The 19,468-nt window shown below is 40.5% G+C and overlaps 1 protein-coding gene across 1 annotated transcript in view; it reads left to right on the top strand.

Moving 5' to 3' along the window:
• Positions 1-19,468, top strand: part of sgpp1b (sphingosine-1-phosphate phosphatase 1b) — a 49,719-nt gene that overhangs the window by 18,878 nt on the left and 11,373 nt on the right. Inside the window, exon 2 of the mRNA XM_063046217.1 lies at positions 12,171-12,260. Within this exon, the coding sequence (XP_062902287.1) occupies positions 12,171-12,260 (90 nt within the window). The remainder of the gene's footprint in view (positions 1-12,170; positions 12,261-19,468) is intronic.

Here is a 19,468-nt window from a genome sequence, read left to right on the forward strand (position 1 = left end):
TTATTGAATGACTGTACTGTTCTATAAGTCTTGGAAGCGGCAAATTACACTCTGTTATACGATATTCTGTAAAATAAAGCACTTCCAGTTTGCTGACAGAAGAACCACTGGTACTTTTAAAAATGAACAGTGAAGCATTAAGTAAAATATTTTGATACATGAAATGCTTCTGCTAAATTTCAAAAAAAAAGGCACTAGTCAGAGCAGTTAGTTGTAGCTTCTTGCATTGCCTGGCTTCATAATCTGCTTTCATCTTGTTAAAGAAATAATCAGGTTCGAATAGAAATTAATTCCCTCCAGATGGTTTTGTAAGTGCAGTTTCAATGAATAGTGATACTCAGTGTGTCATTGCAAGCTGATATCTGCATTACCAATGATGACAGTGATATATTTTCATCACTCCACTGGTTGATATATTAAGTTAAATATTGGATCTGCTCTTTAGGAAATTGTGTTCATGCAACTTCATTTTTTTTTGAAACCTTTAGAACAAATTTATTTTCAAAAGTTTCTGTCATAATGCAACATAGCAGTGCATTATTACACTGAAGTGCTGAAGCAGTAGATCCTTCCTGAAGCTGAATATTTGTTTGAAGTCATGAGAGACTGCTGATGCTAGAATCTGGAGTGAAGAAATCGATGTGGGGGGGGAGGGGGGAATCTCAGTGGGTCAAACAGCTTCTGTGGGGTGGGGATAGGAATTCATGTTTTGAATTGAGACACTTCATCAGGTCTAAGTGTGGAGAGGGACGATGTCACTATAAAGAGGAGTGGAAGCGGGGTAAAACAGGCTGGTAAGTGATGCGTAGGTCAAGGAGAAATGTTGGGCAGATGGAGCTGATGGGTTAGAGTTGGAGACACGGGTGGTTGGGTGGTTGGGTGTTAGGAGGAGAGAGATGAGGGCAGAAGAAAGGTCAAGGCCCACAGGGTGTGAAGAGGTCTATTCTAGGTGGACCACACTTTTCCCCACCATGTCTCTTGGAAGGAAATCATCCTTCAAGTTTCTGCATATCTGCAGCATCAGCAATAGTTGTGTTTGAATCCCACAGAGAAAACCTGACACCATATTCACAAATCACAGAAGTTACAGTTAGTCCAATCAGTCTGTAATGTGCTACAGTGATGAGTAGCTTGTTCCACTGCAGCTGCGGTTTATGCAATCCCAACATTATGGGAACTAAGATCAGAAGACAGGTGGTCATTTAGCGTTGAAGAGGAAATCTAGAGAAATTCTTTGAATTCTGGAGAAAAATCAGATTGAAATACCAGTAGCCACAAGTCATTGCAGGGACATTGCATATAACCAGTAAAATGGCTTTTGCTGGAGTAATGACATTCATGCCCGATTCAGATATTAAACATGTACAAAAATACTGCTCTCAAAACTGAAGCATTGTCTATGCTCCAATTTGGTGGAAAACTTAAGAAAAAAAAATCCTTTGCAAGTAAAGTGCTAGAAGAACAGAGGGTTGAGCAGTAAACTCTGGACGTTTTGGGTCAAGATCCTGCATCAGGACTGAGAGTAGGGTTGCCAGTAATAAAGAGAAGGGGAGAGGTGAGACAGGGACAGCAGGTGGTAGGTGGACTGAGGAAGGATGATGGGTAGATTCAAATGAACCCAGAAAGGAGGAAAGGAAGGAGTTCAGAGGCAGGAGGGTGATGGGTAGAAGCGGACAAAAGGAAATAAAAGGTAGATGGAGCCAGGTGCGGGAAGGAGTGGGGTGGTAGGGAGTGCCAGTGGGTGAAATGTGTGGGTAGCAGGACAATAAAACCAGGAAAGGACAAAAATGAGTGATGGGGAATGAGAATGAGAACAAAAATGCTTTAGTATTAGGAATCAGAGAGAGGGGATCAAAGGTGGTAGGGTTGCCTGAAACTGGACAATTCTACGTTCATATCCTTGCATTGTAGACTATTGAGGTTTTGTCCTGCTTGTTTTTATTGGTTCTTGCTCTTGCTTTAAGGCCAAGCACAGACGGGTCAGAAATTACACAACAATGAGCTCAGGTTGGTCACTGTGGTAGAGCACAGATGTTCTACAAAGCAGTTACTGGTCTGGGCTTGTCCCACCAATGCAGTGGAGGCCACATCAGGAGCATTGAATGTAGTAGGCATTGTTGGAGGAGGTACACATGAAACTTTATCTGACCTGGAAGAGCTACTTAAGTCCTTGGTCACGGGATAGTGAGGGGTGGGAAAGAGAGGTGGAGAAGGTGTAAGTGCCACTGTTGCATTTCCTGCACTTGTGTGAAGAAGTGCTGTGGTGGTGGGGTTGGCGCTGGATGAGCAGACCAGGGAGTGGCTGGTGGTGAGATCCAGTTGCAGCAGATGGAAATGACCAAAGGATGGTGTGCTAGCTATGAAGGTTAGTAGGGTGAAGGGCAAGAACAAGAGGAACCCTACCTCAGTTCTGTTTTGGAAGTGAGGGGGGGAAGATGGCAGTGAGAGCAGAGCTCAGGAAGTCTAAGTAATGTAAGAGTGGCTCTAACCAGAGCAACAGATACAAAATTCTGGAGGAACCCTGCAGGTCGGACAGTATCTATGAAAAGGAATAAACAGCCTGGTGAAGGGTCTCAGTCCAAAATCTCGACTGTTTATTCCTTTCCATAGATGGTGCCTGACCCTGCTGATTTCCGACAGCATTTAGTGTCTGTTGCTGTCGTGAAGGATAGGTGGAACAGAGGCTGGAAGATAATTGGTGGAATTAGATAAGAAGGTCAGGACCACTCAGCTCCAGACTAAGTCACAGTCTTGTTTGAAACAAGGATGGAAGAGCTGACTTCCATAAGTGAGATGAGAATAATTACACTTGATTGAAAGGCAACATGCATCAAACTACAGAATCAAATTGGAGTCCTTGCTCAAGGTCATCAAGGTTGGAGTCATACCTCAGACAATCGAAAGTAGTTGTGAGGTCTGTCATTACATCCTTTTGATATCAATGTGGGAATTCCTTGCAATGGTGTTCAAGGCAAACAAAGTTTAGCTACTCATCAATGATCTTCCTATCAACAGGTCAGGAGTGGGGATATTTGTTGACAGTTGACATTTTCAATTCTATTTATAGCTCAGCTCATGAAGCAGCCCTTGTCTGCTAACATTCAGGCATGAATGTTAAATGGCACTTGTGCTACAGGAGTGCCAGGCATTGCTCATCAATAAAAGAGAATTCTTATTACCATTGTTATCACCCCAACCATCAATACTGACCAATCGTAAATGCTATGGCTACAAGAACGGGCCAGAGACTGGGTATCTTGCATTGAGTGGCTCACCTGACATGCAAGCTTTTTCATTTTCTATGAGGCCCAAGTCAGGTGCATGAGGGAAACCTTCCACTTAGATGATTGCAGGTCCAACAACTCCAGGAGCTTGGTACTGACCAGGGCAGAGTGGCCTGCATGATTGATAGCCCATCCACTGCTGGGGAGGAGTGGCTGCAGTAATTCCATCTAGATAGTGTACTTGCCCAAATTAGTACAATGTCACCTCCAAGCCTTTGCCCTCTACCACCTAGGATGCTCTCTGCAATACCACTAGTTGGAGGAGCCTGCAGATTCCCTTCCAACGTGCACGCCATTTTGTTTTGTAAATGTACAATCCCTACCTAATAAATAGTATGGGAGCACTTTCACCAGAGTGATTCTGAGGCAGTTTGTGATGAACGATATGTGATGGCCAGATTATATAATATTAATAAAGTACTGTATATACAGCATAGTCCGCTCTTGGGTGGCATGGGATCTGTAGTCACATCAGCGGCTGTCATGTCCCTTGCACTCATTCGATACTGCGAACTGTCAGCAAAGGTTGCCTGCTCAGTTCTGATTCTAGTCGCTTGTAAAATTAGAAGTGCAGATTGATGGTCTGCCTCGTTGTTTTAATAGAACTGGGTAAATTAACATCTGCTTGCACTTATTTCACAGCTATCACAAAGTTGACCTGCAAGAATGTAATGCCACTTCTCATTCCAACAGATGTCATTAAGCCTTCTGTAATGCACTTTGAAAGATTATATAGGAAGCTTCAGGCAAAAAACTAAATAATTGTATTATTTTAATGTGATATGATCTATTTGTCCTTGATCGGTATTTTCTTGTATATTTATCCTGTTGTACAGAAATCTGAAAATAGATTACATATAGCAGGGAAATTCTGGACCTTTTGGTGGGCCAATAATTATAGTGGAACTATGTATGTACAGATTTTCCAAAGACCACTTTTCAATTTGGGTCTAAGTTTTTGTCACAGATCTACAACTTAAAGAAAATCTCTAAATTATTGCCATCAAGACTTGAAAGATTACAGTAATCTAGAAATGTGAATGTACATAAATGAAGAGCATTGTCATTTCATACTGAAGGAATGACATTTGTGGAACATCTACTCGAGCAGTAGTTGTCTGCTCCAACTGTCATCGCCTGTACTCTCACTTTTAGGCTGACCACCAGTTTACAGCTTGAGGGATCCTTTTTTCTTTAACTTAAATGTTTTCTTGTGGGGTTTCCATTGAGAAGATAATTTAAGCAGTATGTCAATATTTAGGGGAACTGACCACTTATAGGGAAGGTGGGATGACCTACAACTTGTTTTCAGCTTCCAGTCTAATCTCACATGGTCCTATGTTTAAAATGACAAGTAATTGCTAACCAAATGACAATCATAATAAGACTCTACGATTGACTAAGTTATGTAATAAATACAATCTAAAATATGACTTTTTTAATGTCTTAAGAATGTAGGAGATGCTCATTAACACTTTAATATGATTATGAAGACACATAGTCCTCTTTTATTGTCATTTAGTAATGCATGCATTGAGAAATGATACATTATTTCCTCCGGTATAATATCACAAAACACAGGACATAATTATAACATATAGTTGCAAACAGTGTAACAATACCATAACTTGATGAAGAAGTCCATGAGCACAGTAAAGTTCAAAGTTTCTCAAATGTCCCACATCTCACGCAGACGGGAGAAGGAAGAAAAACTCTTCCTGCCATGCTGACCACAATCCGAAAACTTCGAGCTCTGATCAGCTGTCCGACACCAAGTACTGAGCACCATCTCTGTGAACAATTCGACCTCCTTCTTGGTCGCCAAAAGCTGGCGAGGCCAGGGATTTTGAGGCCTACCCTCAAAAAATTCTGGACCACACAGTAACGACAGCAGCGAAGGGGCGTTTCAGAAATTTCTCCAGATGTTCCTCTGTGCTTTCATGTCCATTCTCCATCAAATCAGAACTGTCCATGGCCCCTATTTAACAGATTCAATATCATTTTTCAGCAGAGGGCTGTGCACACGCAGGCGCGCCGCCATCTTCTCCTCCCGCTTATGTGGGTGTTTCAACATTTTGACGGTGAGAATGTTATCAATTCTGGTTGTTAAAACAAACAGCACAGTAGAGGCTGTTCAGCCCTTGATCTTGTACTGACCTTTTAACCTGCTCCAAGGTCAATCTAATCTTTCCTTCCCACCTGTTTTTCTTTCATTCATGTGTCTAAAAAGTTTCTTAAATGTCTCCAATGTATCTGCCTCCTCCACCACCCCTGGCAGGGTGCTCCATGTGTTCTATGTTTTTAAAAAAAAAAAAATCAGCCCCTGACATCCCTCTGTATTTACTTCCAATCATCTTAAAAGTATGCTATCTCATAATTGTTATTGCCACCCTTGGGTAAATGAGCTGGCTGTCCACTGTATGCCTCTTATTTTGTACACTTCTATCAAGTCACCTCTCCTGTTTTGCTCCAAAAGAAAAACCCTAGCTCACTCAACCTTTCCCCATAAGATATACTCTGTAATTCAGTCAGCATCCTGGTTAATCTCCTCTGCATCCTACCTATAATAAAGTAACTGGAACTGAATACAACACCCCCATGTGGTCTAACCAGAGTTTTATAGAGCTTAACATTACCTCTGGCCCTAGAACTAAATCCCTGATATATGAAGGCCTTTTATTTCTTGCAATTAGATCCCTGTTTTGTCCTTGATATATAAGGTTTTTGATTACCACAATTAGTGGACTTGAAAGAATATTCTTTTTGGTGTCTCCATCATGATTCCAGACTGATTCAACACAGTTATATGTTGGATTAATCACTCTGTGTCTATTATTGGATAAAATTAATCTTCTGGCACCATGACAGTTATTTGTTCCTTTAACTATTATGCATCAGTATCTAATGAGAAGTGCCATTATTGGGAGTTTCAGTTGCTGTTAGTCTGCACGAAGAAATAAACAGCAAAGTTATTTGAAAAATAGAGAAGTGTTAAAAGTCTATGGAGCACACACTCAGCACAGAATAGGACCTGTGGATCACGATGTCTATGCTGACGATGATGGCATTTAAGCTGCACACCTGCCTACGTTTGATTTATATCCCTCAATTCCCTGCCTCTTCAGTATCCGGGAAACTTGTGATACTTACAAGTCACATTGATGTGCCTGCTTTCAGGATGCGACAGGCTTATTACTGGTTCAAGAATGTAGTCCCGTATAAAAGAAAATTTGTTCCTGAGTGTTACATTACCATATGGTTAAAGTGGTCAGGATTGGTATTGGTAAATTGGTTTACTATTGTCACATGTACAGAGTTATAGTGAAATATTTGTTTTGCCTACCATCCATTCAGATAAATTAATTACAACATTGTGTTTTGGTATTTTACAACAGTGAAATAACACAATAACAGAGTGCAGAAAGAGGTGTTAGCAGTGTTACATACCTCATGGATATCTTGTGACTGTCTTATGACCATGATGTAATGGTTTTTTTTTGTAGGAGGTCACCTGATGTAATTTTCCTGCCGATGTGAGGTCACATGATGACCTGTTCTCAACAGGTATATAAAAGGGAGACACGAGTGATGCAGTTTAGTTTTCCAGCTAGAACGTTAGCCAGAGACTCCACTCTGTTGCGAATTTTTTTTTATGACTCAGTTTCATTTTTAAAATGGAGTTTTATGTTCTATTGTAGGGTACAATAGTGCTGGACTGGCAGTTTACTCATTTCTGCCAGATTTGTTGATTTACCTTTTCAGTAGTAGTGGAGAGTGAAGACTCTATCGAAGTACAGGACCTGAAGCATTAAGAGAAGTTGATATCGTTTGGCAGTTTAATAAAGGATCGACCTTCTTCATTGAAGAAGTAGCGACTTGCATTAAAGATAACTCCTGCCAAAAGAGCAAGGTAGTTAATGCAGGATTTGCTCACCAGAAGAAAGGTCAGTTGCTTTTAAGCCGTTTATTTCCTTCGTCGTGAATCCTTTGGACAGAACCAGCAGGAAAGTCGCATCTGTGAAGAAATCCTTCTCCAGCGAAGTCACTCCTAATTGACTGTATAAATCTCTTGGACTTTCGAATTTACCATTTTAAGAACTGTGTTTGACTTTACCGCTTTAAAAACTGTTTTCGCATTTATCGCTTTAAGAACTAGTACTGAGTGGCGGTTTGTGGAATGGCCGCATAGCGGTTAATTTCCGGTTAAGGTTTTTGTTTATTTTTTTTATATTGTTTATCAGTGCTTAATAAATGTTTGGTTGTTTTTATATAACCTGACTCAATTGATATTCATTGTTACCGGTTACGTAACAGCAGTTACAGAGAGTGTGGTGCAAAGTCACATCAAGATATCTTGCAACACACATAAAAGTTGCTGGTGAACGCAGCAGGCCAGGCAGCATCTCTAGGAAGAGGTGCAGTCGACGTTTCAGGCCGAGACCCTTCGTCAGGACATCTTGTGAAGTCTAGGCTTCATCTTGTACTAGGGAACCATTCAGTAGTCTTTTCACCGAGGGATAGAAGCTGTCTTTGAAACCGTGCTATGTGCTTTGAGGCTTTTGTATCTTCTACCTAATTTTGTTGGGGGGGATGGTGCAGCTGGGGGGCGAGTGAGGATGTCTGGATTGGGTGCGTCTTTGATTATGTTGGATGTTTTATTGAGGCAGTGAGAAGTATAGACAGAGTCCATGGAGGAGAGGCTGGTTTTCATGATGTGCCGGGCTGCATACACAATTCTCTTTTGTTTCTTGCATTTGGTGCAGAACAGTTGCCTTACCAAACCGTGATGCATCTGAATAGGCTACTTTCTATGGTGCATTGATTAAAAATCGGTGAGGGTCAAAGGGGACATGCTTTTTTTTTCATTAGTCTCCTGTGAGCTTTCTTGGCCTTGGCATCACCATGATTGGACCACGACAGCCTACTGATGGTACTCATTCCAAAGAACTTGAAACTCCCAACCCACTTGACTTCAGCACTGCACTGTCCCCTCCTTTCCTATAGTTAATGACTAGCTCTTTTGTACTTGCAGCACTGAGAATCTTTCAGCGCGTAAGGTAGTAGTCATTCTCTCAGTATTATCTGGGAGCCTTCACAATAGTTCTTTATTTCCCTGGCAATCTGAAATGTGGCTGAGGTTTACCAGTTTCACTTTAATTATTAAACCCGAATTTGATGCACTAAGGATGCATTATAGCTCTCTTAATATTAAATAATTGTATCCTTTATCTGGAACTAATGAAATACACTCTTGGGCAAATACCATTGTGGGCGATGTGTCATCAGTATGGGGGTTTTGTGTAAAATGGAACCAGATTAATGTTACAAAGTATTTGTGGATGCCATTTAGAGAGAGTATATCAATGGTATTTTCAAGTGCCTTTTATTCAGAAAGTTGGTTACTAGCTAGGCTACACTATTGAGCTTTCGAAGGTTTAGAAGCACAAGCATGATAAAGTTTTGCAGTTTAAAAATTGTTTTTCAAAGGTTGACTGCATTTTACGTTTTTTCACCAAATCAGAGCACAGATGTGCCTTAGTTTTGAAAGGACTTGAAAAGACAAATGTTTTTCTTGGTGTTTACCATCTCATAACTGTTCGCTGGTTGTATTTGATGTCTCTGCATTGCTTGTGGCTGTTGGCAGTAAAATGCAGCGTGATTATTTTCTCTCTCTCGGTCCAGAATCAAGAGCATTTCAGTGGATTTCTGTTCTGTTGGTGCTGAATAATCTACTGTCTTCGGATCATAGTTCCCCCATTGTTGGGATTGCCGTAAACTGCAGCTGCAGTGGCACAAGCTGTTTAGCACTGTAGCACATTACAGACTGATGGGACTAATTGACAATTTTCAGTAATCTCTGTGAATGTGGTAACAGGTTTTCTCTATGGGATTCAAACACACCTATTGATCTTTTAGATGAGATTCCATGAATGTTCAAGGCCTTGCAGCCTTTGTACAAATTTATGTCTTTTTTTGGGGAGGGAATGAATTTCATTTTTAATTAACATAAAATTTAAATTTTTGCACAATCTCAATTTGAGAGATGTTTGAATTAAGCAAGTTCAAATTTATAATACTCTGCACACTAATACCACCATTTATCAAGTCTCTACTTAAAGTTGATTGTATCCAACCATGGTGAATTTCAGTTTCTGCCAACTTTGTATTATATATTTGTTTTGTGTAATTTAGAAACATAGAAAGCCTACAGCTCAATACAGGCCCTTTGGCCCACAAAGCTGTGCTGAACATGTCCTTGCCTTAGAAACTACCTAGGGTTACCCACACCCATAATTTCTTAATAAATTTTTGGTTACTTGTTCTTTAAAGTACATTATTTTGTTAAACAACATGGTATTGCGTATTAAAAGCCAGAACCTCAATTGAATTATCCAGGCAAGATTTAGAGAAAAGTCATTAGTGCTTTGGGGGCATTTATGCTTGCCCACATCTGAATGGTGGAGCTGTTTATTTTGCTGAAAACATTATATTGTCCTAACAGAAATAGAGGATTTGTAGAAAAAGGTAAGCAGGTTGCTGGCGCATGGCATAACGGTGGCAGAAAAGTTGTTTGCTTTCAAGTGTTGTAAACAATCATTTCGTCTACATATAATCACTTTATGAAGTGGAAAACTTGCTGATTTGAAAGTTGACATTAATATATTTTTAAAATGCTCATGGGTGAGAATATCCATCATTAAAGACCATCACCATTCGGGACGGGGTCCTCTTTCTTGTTACTAGCATTAAAGAACCATACTTACAGATTGAGAAGCAGCTTCTTCCCCTCCTATTTTCGGATTTCTGAACACTTCATAAACACTGCCTCATTGTTCCTTTTTTGTGCACTTGTCTATTTTTACAATTTATAGGTTTTTGTCTTTGTACTGCTACTCAGAACAAATTTCATGTCATGTCATTATAAGTGATAATAGTTCTGATTCTGAAAATTGCCAATGCCATACACAGACATCCCACCTCTCCGGGAAGTTTTGGGAGTCTCCCGCATATTAATAGTGGCTCCTTTATGCCCGCAAATTATATACAATATCCCAGAAATCAATTTTTTTTGAGAGAGAGAGCGCGTGCCATGGGAGAGTGTTCGAAAAAAGAAAATATAAAACGTACGTCACCCCAGACTACCCTAAAGTGTACCCCTGCCTAATAGGGGTCAAAAATAATGACAGTGTTGCTCGCTGCACTGTTTGCAACAGTGACACTTCTATTGCCCAAATGACTGTAAAAGACATGTTGAGGTGAGTTTAACAGGTGTCATTCATTCATTAGCATAGCTAACGTTATTTAAACTAGCTGGCTAGCTGCTAAGGAGCTACTCTATTGCAGACATCCCACCTCTCCCGGAAGTTCCGGGAATCTCCTGCAAATTGATGGTGCTACCTCCCTGAAATGAGTTTTTGCAGGGTGGAATGTCTGCATATTTCAGCATATGCAAATGAGAAGATGCATAATTGTAAGAAAAGTAAGGATGGCTCCAGAAAGTTCATCTTGAACTTACATTCGAAAGTCTTGAGATTGAGACTTGCTATCAAATTTCACTCGATAACATCCCTGGAAGGTACTTTACTGTGTTTTGCTATTTTCAGTGATGTATACGCAATATATTTTATCTGCAAGTTGCTACTGATTAAAGTTTTGCAACTTTTAACTTTCTTCAAATTATGGATTATCTCGATTGAAATTTGCCAATCACCATTTTCAGTCAGAATTGTACTTACTAAAGTGAAATTTGTTTTGCACCAGCAATACAGTACAAAGACAAAAAAATCTATAACTTATGAAAACAAATATAAATAGTACAAAGAAAGAGATAAAGTAGTCAGAATCAGGTTTATTATCACTGATGTATATGAAATATGTTGTTTTGTGGGAGCAGTACAGTGCAACACATAATAGTTATAATGAATAAATAAATAGTGTGAAAGACGAATAATAACGTAGTGTTCATGGGTCATTCAGAAATCTGATGGTGGAGGCGATGAAGCTGTTCCTAAAATATTGAGTGTGGGTCTTTAGTCTCCTGTACCTCCTCTCTGATAGTAGTAATGAGAAGGGGGCATGGGGTGTGAGGTTCCTTAATAATGGATGCTGCCTTTTAAAGGTATCACATTTTGAAAATACCTTCAGCAGTAAGGAAGTGCTGGAGCTGGCTAAGTCCACAACCCTCACCAGTTCTTTTGATCCTGTGCATTGATCCCTCCATACCAGCCGCTGATGCAACCAAGTGGAATGTTCTCCACTGTACTGTGTAGAAATTTGGTGAGGGTATTTGTGGTGACTACTAAATCTCAAACTCCTATTGAAGTAGTGCTGCTAGCATGCCTCCTTCATGATTGTATCGATATGTTGGACCTGGGATACATCCTCTGGGATATCGATCACCCTGCACCCCCCCCCCTTCCACTGCTGACCCCTCAATGAGGACTGGTGTGCGTTTTGTTGTTCACAATCAGTTCTTTGGTGTTGCTGATATTGTATGCAAGGTTATTGTACGAAACCACACAATCATTGTTTGCAAAGTGGCATGGGTTTAGAATTATACTGGATGGCTTAAGTGGAAATAGTTTTTTTTGCAAAGGGATTTATTGATTATTCTTAACAGTAACATGTCTTCAAGTGGAGTCTTGCCACTGCATTGATGTCTGATTTCAAAATCTTGTGCTACAATAAATGTTCAGACATACCACATTTGTTAATTAGTGAAAGACGCATATTATCAACAGGGTTGTAGAAAGATTTAATATTTTTTTCAACCTGACTGAAGGTCCCATTAATTAACAGCATGAGACTAGTTTAATTACACAACCCTAAAATTGTATAAACAAAATTGTTTTAATTTATGACTGAATTATTGTTTTTGTTTTTCAGTATCCCTATGCAATTGGACTACTCCTTGCTTCCAGCTGGTGCATCCTTGTATGTCTCAGTCGACTGTACATGGGGATGCATTCTGTTCTGGTGAGTGAAAAATGAGATGGTTAGCTGTACTGCTTTTACTTGGATTTCTTACTGTCTTCAGAAGCTTGAGGTATAATAAATCAGTTACTAAGCATAAGCAAACATTTGCCAGTGCAATGGTTTGATTAGCTCGTCTCAGAATCATGACCATAATTCACTATGTCATATGAGCTCCATTTTCCATTTAGTCTGTCTACACCAGCAAAGAAAATATTCTTCTGACATACCAGTTGTATTAAATAAAACAAAAATTGTTAATAGCCATTTAGTTTTAAACTAATTATTCAATATTTTCAAACACTCATGACTATCAAAAATGACTTCCTGCCACTTTGGCTAGAACATAATGGTATGGAAGTTTGCCAAGAGCTGATAGGCATAACTTGGCTTGTGTTAGCTAGTTAGTATCACCTTTGGTTTTCCAGCAGATTTTTTAATGTTTAAATAACTCTTTAATGCAGTTGAAGTGGAAATTGACTGTCTTTAATCATGCATATTAAATACGTTAAAATTTCAAGATGTTCCACTGAGGTCTGTTCACTCAGTGGGTTGTGAGAGTGTGGAACGAGCTGCCAGCACAAGTGGTGCACGCAAGCTTGATATCAATGTTTAAGAGAAGTTTGGATAGGTACATAGATGGTAAGGATATGAAGGGCTATGGTCCTACTATAGGTTAATGGGAGTAGACAGATTGAATGGTTTGGCATGGATGAGTTTGGCTGAAGAGCCTGTTTCTGTGCTGTACTTTTCTATGACTCTGACTCTAAGATGTGTGCAATAATTGTCAGTGCTGTAACTTGCACTGCACTGCCCTACCCCCAAATGTTGGCTCTTGGACAAATCACACCTCTGACTGATCCTGTCCTTAGTTGTTTAAATTCTAGCCTAAGGCACTGAGGTAAATTATAATTTTGAGCTTTTGTTGCTGCTGCTCCTGAACTAATAAAACTTGGGATTGACCGGGTTTGCATTGAGATGACCTCTCTGTAGTGAAGCACTCTGCCACATGTCAAAAGTAATCATTTGGCCTTTGCGGAATTCCCTTTGCAGCACTGTGGGCTAGCATCCACAATCACTTTGCAGCACCAGCGATCACTGATTGGGATTTGATTCCCGCCACTGTCTGTAAGGAGCTTGTACATTCTCCCTGCAACTGCATGTGTTTCCTCCGGGTGCTCCAGTTCCCTCCCACGTTCTGAAGACGTACAGTTAGGGTTAGTGAGCACTGAGCATGCTATGTTGGTGCTAGAAGTACAACCACACTTGTGGGCTGCCCCCACCACGATCCTCGAACTGTGGTCATCGATGCAAAACGACAGATTTCGCTGTACATTTCAATGAACGTGTGACAAATAAAGCTAATCTTTAATCTCTCAAATGTAAGGTTTTCTCTGGGAAACTAGCTATGTCTTTGCAATGTAGTTGTGTTCATTCTGGTGCTATTACATTAGAGTGGAATCCTATTTAAGGCCAGTGCACAAAAATCTACTTTAGCTAAAATTTTTATAACTGGAACTAAAGCTGACTAAAGAGTTTTAAGATAATTGCTTTTACTTACCCAGGCAGGTAATGAATGGCACACAAGAGGTTGCAGATGTTGTAATTTAGTGCAAAAAAAACACAAACTATTGAAGGAATTCAATTTGTCAAACAACATCTGTGGAAGGAAAGGAATTGTCAACGTTTTGAGTTGAGACCCTGCATCAAATCCTTCCAAAGAAGCTGCTTGACCCACTGAGTTTCTTAAGCAGTTTGTTTTACCTTAATCCATGGAAATGTTTCTTATTTGATTATCTCATTCACGTAAAAGCTCAAGTTTGCGACAGGGGATCTTGTTTCCATTCCTTATCTGAACATCTCAGTGAATATTGAGATACAGGTGTCCCCCGCTTTACAAAAGTTCGCTTTACGCCACTTGGCTTTTACGAAAGACCTAGATTAGTACCTGTTTTCACTAACCAAAAGAAATCCGAAGAGGATTTTCGCTTTTACAAAAAAAGGCGCCCGCTTTAAACTAGTGTTTACCCCGAGAAAGACTACTATGACTGTGAAGCCTTGCACGGGCAGGTGTGCGCGCATGCGTGTACGTGCCGATTTTTTTTCTATAGATCGGTTTTGGCTAAATCTTCCCGACCCTGATAAGTGAAACTACCCTGTACATACATTATTTCTACTTTATATAGGCTGTGTATTTATCATATCATTCCTGCTTTTACTATATATTAGTGTCATTTTAGGTTTTATGTGCTATTTTGTGTGATTTGGTAGGTTTTTTTTGGGTCTGGGAACACTCAATTTTTCCCATATAAATTAATAGTAATTGCTTCTTCGCTTTACGCCATTTCAGCTTATGAAAGGTTTCATAGGAATGCTCTACTTTCGGATAGCGGGGGAAACCTGTACAGCAATACAAGTAGCAGTTTTGCGCATCCAATAACTGCTTTGTTGGTGGAAGAAAGTTACATTTTTTTTTAAAGAACTGAGAGAATTTGTGCAAATGAAGTGGTGAGCTGGCCCTAATCGAGAATAAAATCAGCAGTTTATGCTGTTGTTTACAAAGGATGAATCTGACCAAGGATTAGACTCAACATAATAAGGATTTCAGCAGCAAATCAGCTGAGACAAAAGTAAAAGTAGGCAGTATAATGAGAGGAAGAGTAGCTTTGTAATGCAGAATCAGAGTATATGGGCAGATGCTCATCTTAATGTTGAATATCACAGCAAGTTTCCAAACAGTCTGACACATGAAACCTCTAGGAGAAGCACAGACTGAATTTCAATCTCTGAGATGAATCAAAGACAGAGGGTAGCTACTGCTGGCAGAAGCACCCTTTCTGATTTCAATGAACAATATAAATTTAAATATCTCTAGTTAAATACTATGTTTTAATAACATTGTCTGTGCTATTCAATGACTTAAGGTTTACCAAAGCTTCATTGGGGTGTGGGATGAGCAAAACTGTGTAACTACTATCATAGATACACCACAGACTTCTCATTTGTTGCAATTATGATTAGATTTTCCCCACCATGGTTGACAGATTATACCTTTTGCATTAATAATTAAGTTCTGATCAGATTCTTGAATTAAATCTCTGTTGCTTTTAGTATGTTCTTAATGCGTTTTTACAAATTTTCTACTTAAAGCAAGCATGTGCTTCACCTAGTGCTTCATAGTACCCAGGCACATGAAAGTGGAAAAACTAATCCAACCAACTCATACAAAACTCAGCAGGTCAGGCAGCATCTATGGAAAGAGTAAACAGTGAACGTTTCGGGCCATGATTCCTCTTCAAGACATCAGAACATCGACTGTTTACTCTTTTCCATAAATGCTACTTGATCTGCTGAGTTTTTCCAGCATTTTGTGAGTTGCTTTAGATTTCCGGCATCTGCAGACTTTCTTGTCTTTGTCCCAACATACTCCATATGATAAAAGATCAGTTCTCCTTTTTCCATTTTGCCCCTCTGCCCCTTTCCATTTACCCCTTTTCTCATATCATTAAATGTGGTTTGCTGAATTATATTTAGTGTTTCTTTTATTATTTGAATTGTAACCGCAAATTAATGCATAATCTTTTGGGGGGTTAGAAAGGTCTTTGAAAATCTAATAGCATTGACATTTTTCTATCTAATTGTGTCTCAGTAATTTGTAGCTATTTCAACTGAAGTATTTTCAGTACCTCGTATGGAATCAGTTTTTACTTCCAAAAAAACAACACAATTTGAAATACAATGTTTCAGTCCTCTGGACAAAATTAGCATTTTACTTATTGAATGATTATTGTTAAAAGTCAGTGAAATAATCCCTTGTGAATGATTTCAGTAGGGGCTAAAAGCTATCAAATTTCGATAACCAACCCTGGAACTGTTGCATTGTGTAGATGAATTGTTTACAAAATAGATATTTTTCTCCTAGAAGTCTGCAAAGATTCATCTAAAACTTTGACAAGCTTCTGTAGATGTGTGGTGGAGAGCATATTGACTGATTGCATTTTGGCCTGGTAAGGAAACTCCAGTGCCCTTGAATGGAAAAGCCTACACAAAGTAAAGGATACAGCCCGTTCCACGGGTGAACCCCTCCCCACCATTGAGCACATCTACATGGAGCGCTGTAGCAGGAAAGCAGCATCCATCACAAAGACTCCCACCTCCCAGGCCATGATCCCTTCTCACTGCTGCCATCAGGAAAGTGGAACAGGAACCTCAGGACCCATGCCACCAGGTTGAGGAATAGTTACTGCCCCTCAAACATTAGGCACTTGAACCAGAGGGGATAACTTCACTCTCCCCATTACTGAACTGTTCCACGACCTATTTTCAAGAGTCCTCTTTTCAAGGACTCTTCATCTCACGTTCTCGATAATTATTGCATATTATTATTTTCTTTTTGTATTTGCAGTTTGTTGTCTTTTGCTTCTTTTGCTCATTGTTTGCCCATCCAGTTGGGTCAGCCTTTCATTGGGCCAGGTGGATTCAGAACTGGCTTGCCTGCAGAAGGCAGAGGGTTGTGGTGGAGGGAGTACATTCAGATTGGAGGATTGTGACTAGTGATGTCCCACAAGGATCTGTTCTGGGACCTCTACTTTTTGTGATTTTTATTAACGACCTGGATGTGGAGGTAGAAGGGTGGGTTGGCAAGTTTGCAGATGACGCAAAGGTTGGTGGTGGTGTAGATAGTGTAGAGGATTGTCGAAGATTGCAGAGAGACGTTGATAGGATGTAGAAGTGGGCTGAGAAGTGGCAGATGGAGTTCAACCCAGAGAAGTGTGAGGTGGTACACTTTGGAAGGACAAACTCCAAGGCAGAGTACAAAGTAAATGGCAGGATACTTGGTAGTGTGGAGGAGCAGAGGGATCTGGGGGTACATGTCCACAGATCCCTGAAAGTTGCCTCACAGGTAGATAGGGTAGTTAAGAAAGCTTGTGGGGTGTTAGCTTTCATAAGTCGAGGGATAGAGTTTAAGAGTCGCGGGGTAATGATGCAACTCTATAAACCTTTGGTTAGGCCACACTTGGAGTACTGTGTCCAGTTCTGGTCACCTCACTATAGGAAGGATGTGGAAGCATTGGAAAGGGTACACGGGAGATTTACCAGCATGCTGCCTGGTTTAGAGAGTATGGATTATGATCCGAGATTAAGGGAGCTAGGGCTTTACTCTTTGGAGAGAAGGAGGATGAGAGGAGACATGATAGAGGTGTACAAGATATTAAGAGGAATAGATAGAGTCGATAGCCAGCGCCTCTTCCCCAGGGCACCACTACTCAATACAAGAGGACATGGCTTTAAGGTAAGGGGTGGGAAGTTCAAGGGGGATATTAGAGGAAGGATTTTTACTCAGAGAGTGGTTGGTGCATGGAATGCACTGCCTGAGTCAGTGGTGGAGGCAGATACACTGGTGAAGTTTAAGAGACTACTAGACAGGTATATGGAGGAATTTAAGATGGGGGATTATATGGGAGGCAGGGTTTGAGGGTCAGCACAATATTGTGGGCCAAAGGGCCTGTAATGTGCTGTACTATTCTATGTTCTATGATTCTATTATATTTCTTGTATGTACTATGAATGTATTTAAGGGTTGTATATGGTGGCATAATTTACTTTGAGACCACAGAGTGAGTACTGCACAACAGAGCAGACTTCCAGATACAGAGGCAGTTTGAAGGACTCTCTTCTTCTGATACTCCACTTTAACCTGCCTGTTCAGATTTATATTTTGAGCTGTTGTATGTATGAGATTAGCAGTACCTTTGAGTCCGATGATATATTTTTATTCTGGTGTTCAGGTATGATGTAGTTCAGTGCCACTCCCATGATTTCTGGCATCTGATGGATCTTTCATCATTTTTTCCTCTGTTTGCAATAATGTAGTGGAAAACCAAAGCAATATTTTCACAGCAGGATAAATGAAGAAGAAAAAAAGGACAAATGAAAGGGGTGAAATGTTGTTCATCCGAGTACACTCATAAGTCTCCGGGGCCTGATGGAATATTCCCCAGGCTGCTCCATGAGGTGAGGGAAGAGATTGCTGAGCCTCTGGCTAGGATCTTTAAGTCCTCGTTGTCCATGGGAATGGTACCGGAGGATTGGAGGGAGGCGAATGTTGTCCCCTTGTTCAAAAAACGTAGTAGGGATAGTCCGGGTAATTATAGACCAGTGAGCCTTACTTCTGTGGTGGGAAAGCTGTTGGAAAAGATTCTTAGAGATAGGATCTGTGGGCATTTAGAGAATCATGGCCTGATCAGGGACAGTCAACATGGCTTTGTGAAGGGCAGATCGTGTCTAACAAGCCTGATAGAGTTCTTTGAGGAGGTGACCAGGCATATAGATGAGGGTAGTGCAGTGGATGTGATCTACATGGATTTTAGCAAGGCATTTGACAAGGTTCCACACGGTAGGCTTATTCAGAAAGTCAGAAGGCATGGGATCCAGGGAACTTTGGCCAGGTGGATTCTGAATTGGCTTGCCTGCAAAAAGCAGAGGGTCGTGGTGGGGGGAGTACATTCAGATTGGAGGATTGTGACTAGTGGTGTCCCACAAGGATCTGTTCTGGAACCTCTACTTTTCGTGATTTTTATTAACGACCTGGATGTGGGGTAGAAGGATGGGTTGGCAAGTTTGCAGACGACATAAAGGTTGGTGGTGTTGTAGATAGTGTAGAGGATTGTCAAAGAATGCAGAGAGACATTGATAGGATGCAGAAGTGGGCTGAGAAGTGGCAGATGGAGTTCAACCCAGAGAAGTGTGAGGTGGTACACTTTGGAAGGACAAACTCCAAGGCAGAGTACAAAGTAAATGGCAGGGTACTTGGTAGTGTGGAGGAGCAGAGGGATCTGGGGGTACATGTCCACAGATCCCTGAAAGTTGCCTCACAGGTGGATAGGGTAGTTAAGAAAGCTTGTGGGGTGTTAGCTTTCATAAGCCGAGGGATAGAGTTTAAGAGTCGCGATGTACTGATGCAGTTCTATAGAACTCTGGTTAGGCCACACTTGGAGTACTGTGTCCAGTTCTGGTTGCCTCACTATAGGAAGGATGTGAAAACATTGGAAAGGGTACAGAGGAGATTTACCAGGATGCTGCCTGGTTTAGAGAGTATGCATTATGATCAGAGATTAAGGGAGCTAGGGCTTTACTCTTTGGAGAGGAGGATGAGAGGAGACATGATAGAGGTGTACAAGATAATAAGAGGAATAGATAGAGTGGACAGC

This window comes from Mobula hypostoma, chromosome 1 (genome assembly GCF_963921235.1).
Source record: "Mobula hypostoma chromosome 1, sMobHyp1.1, whole genome shotgun sequence".
Lineage (NCBI taxonomy): Eukaryota > Metazoa > Chordata > Chondrichthyes > Myliobatiformes > Myliobatidae > Mobula > Mobula hypostoma.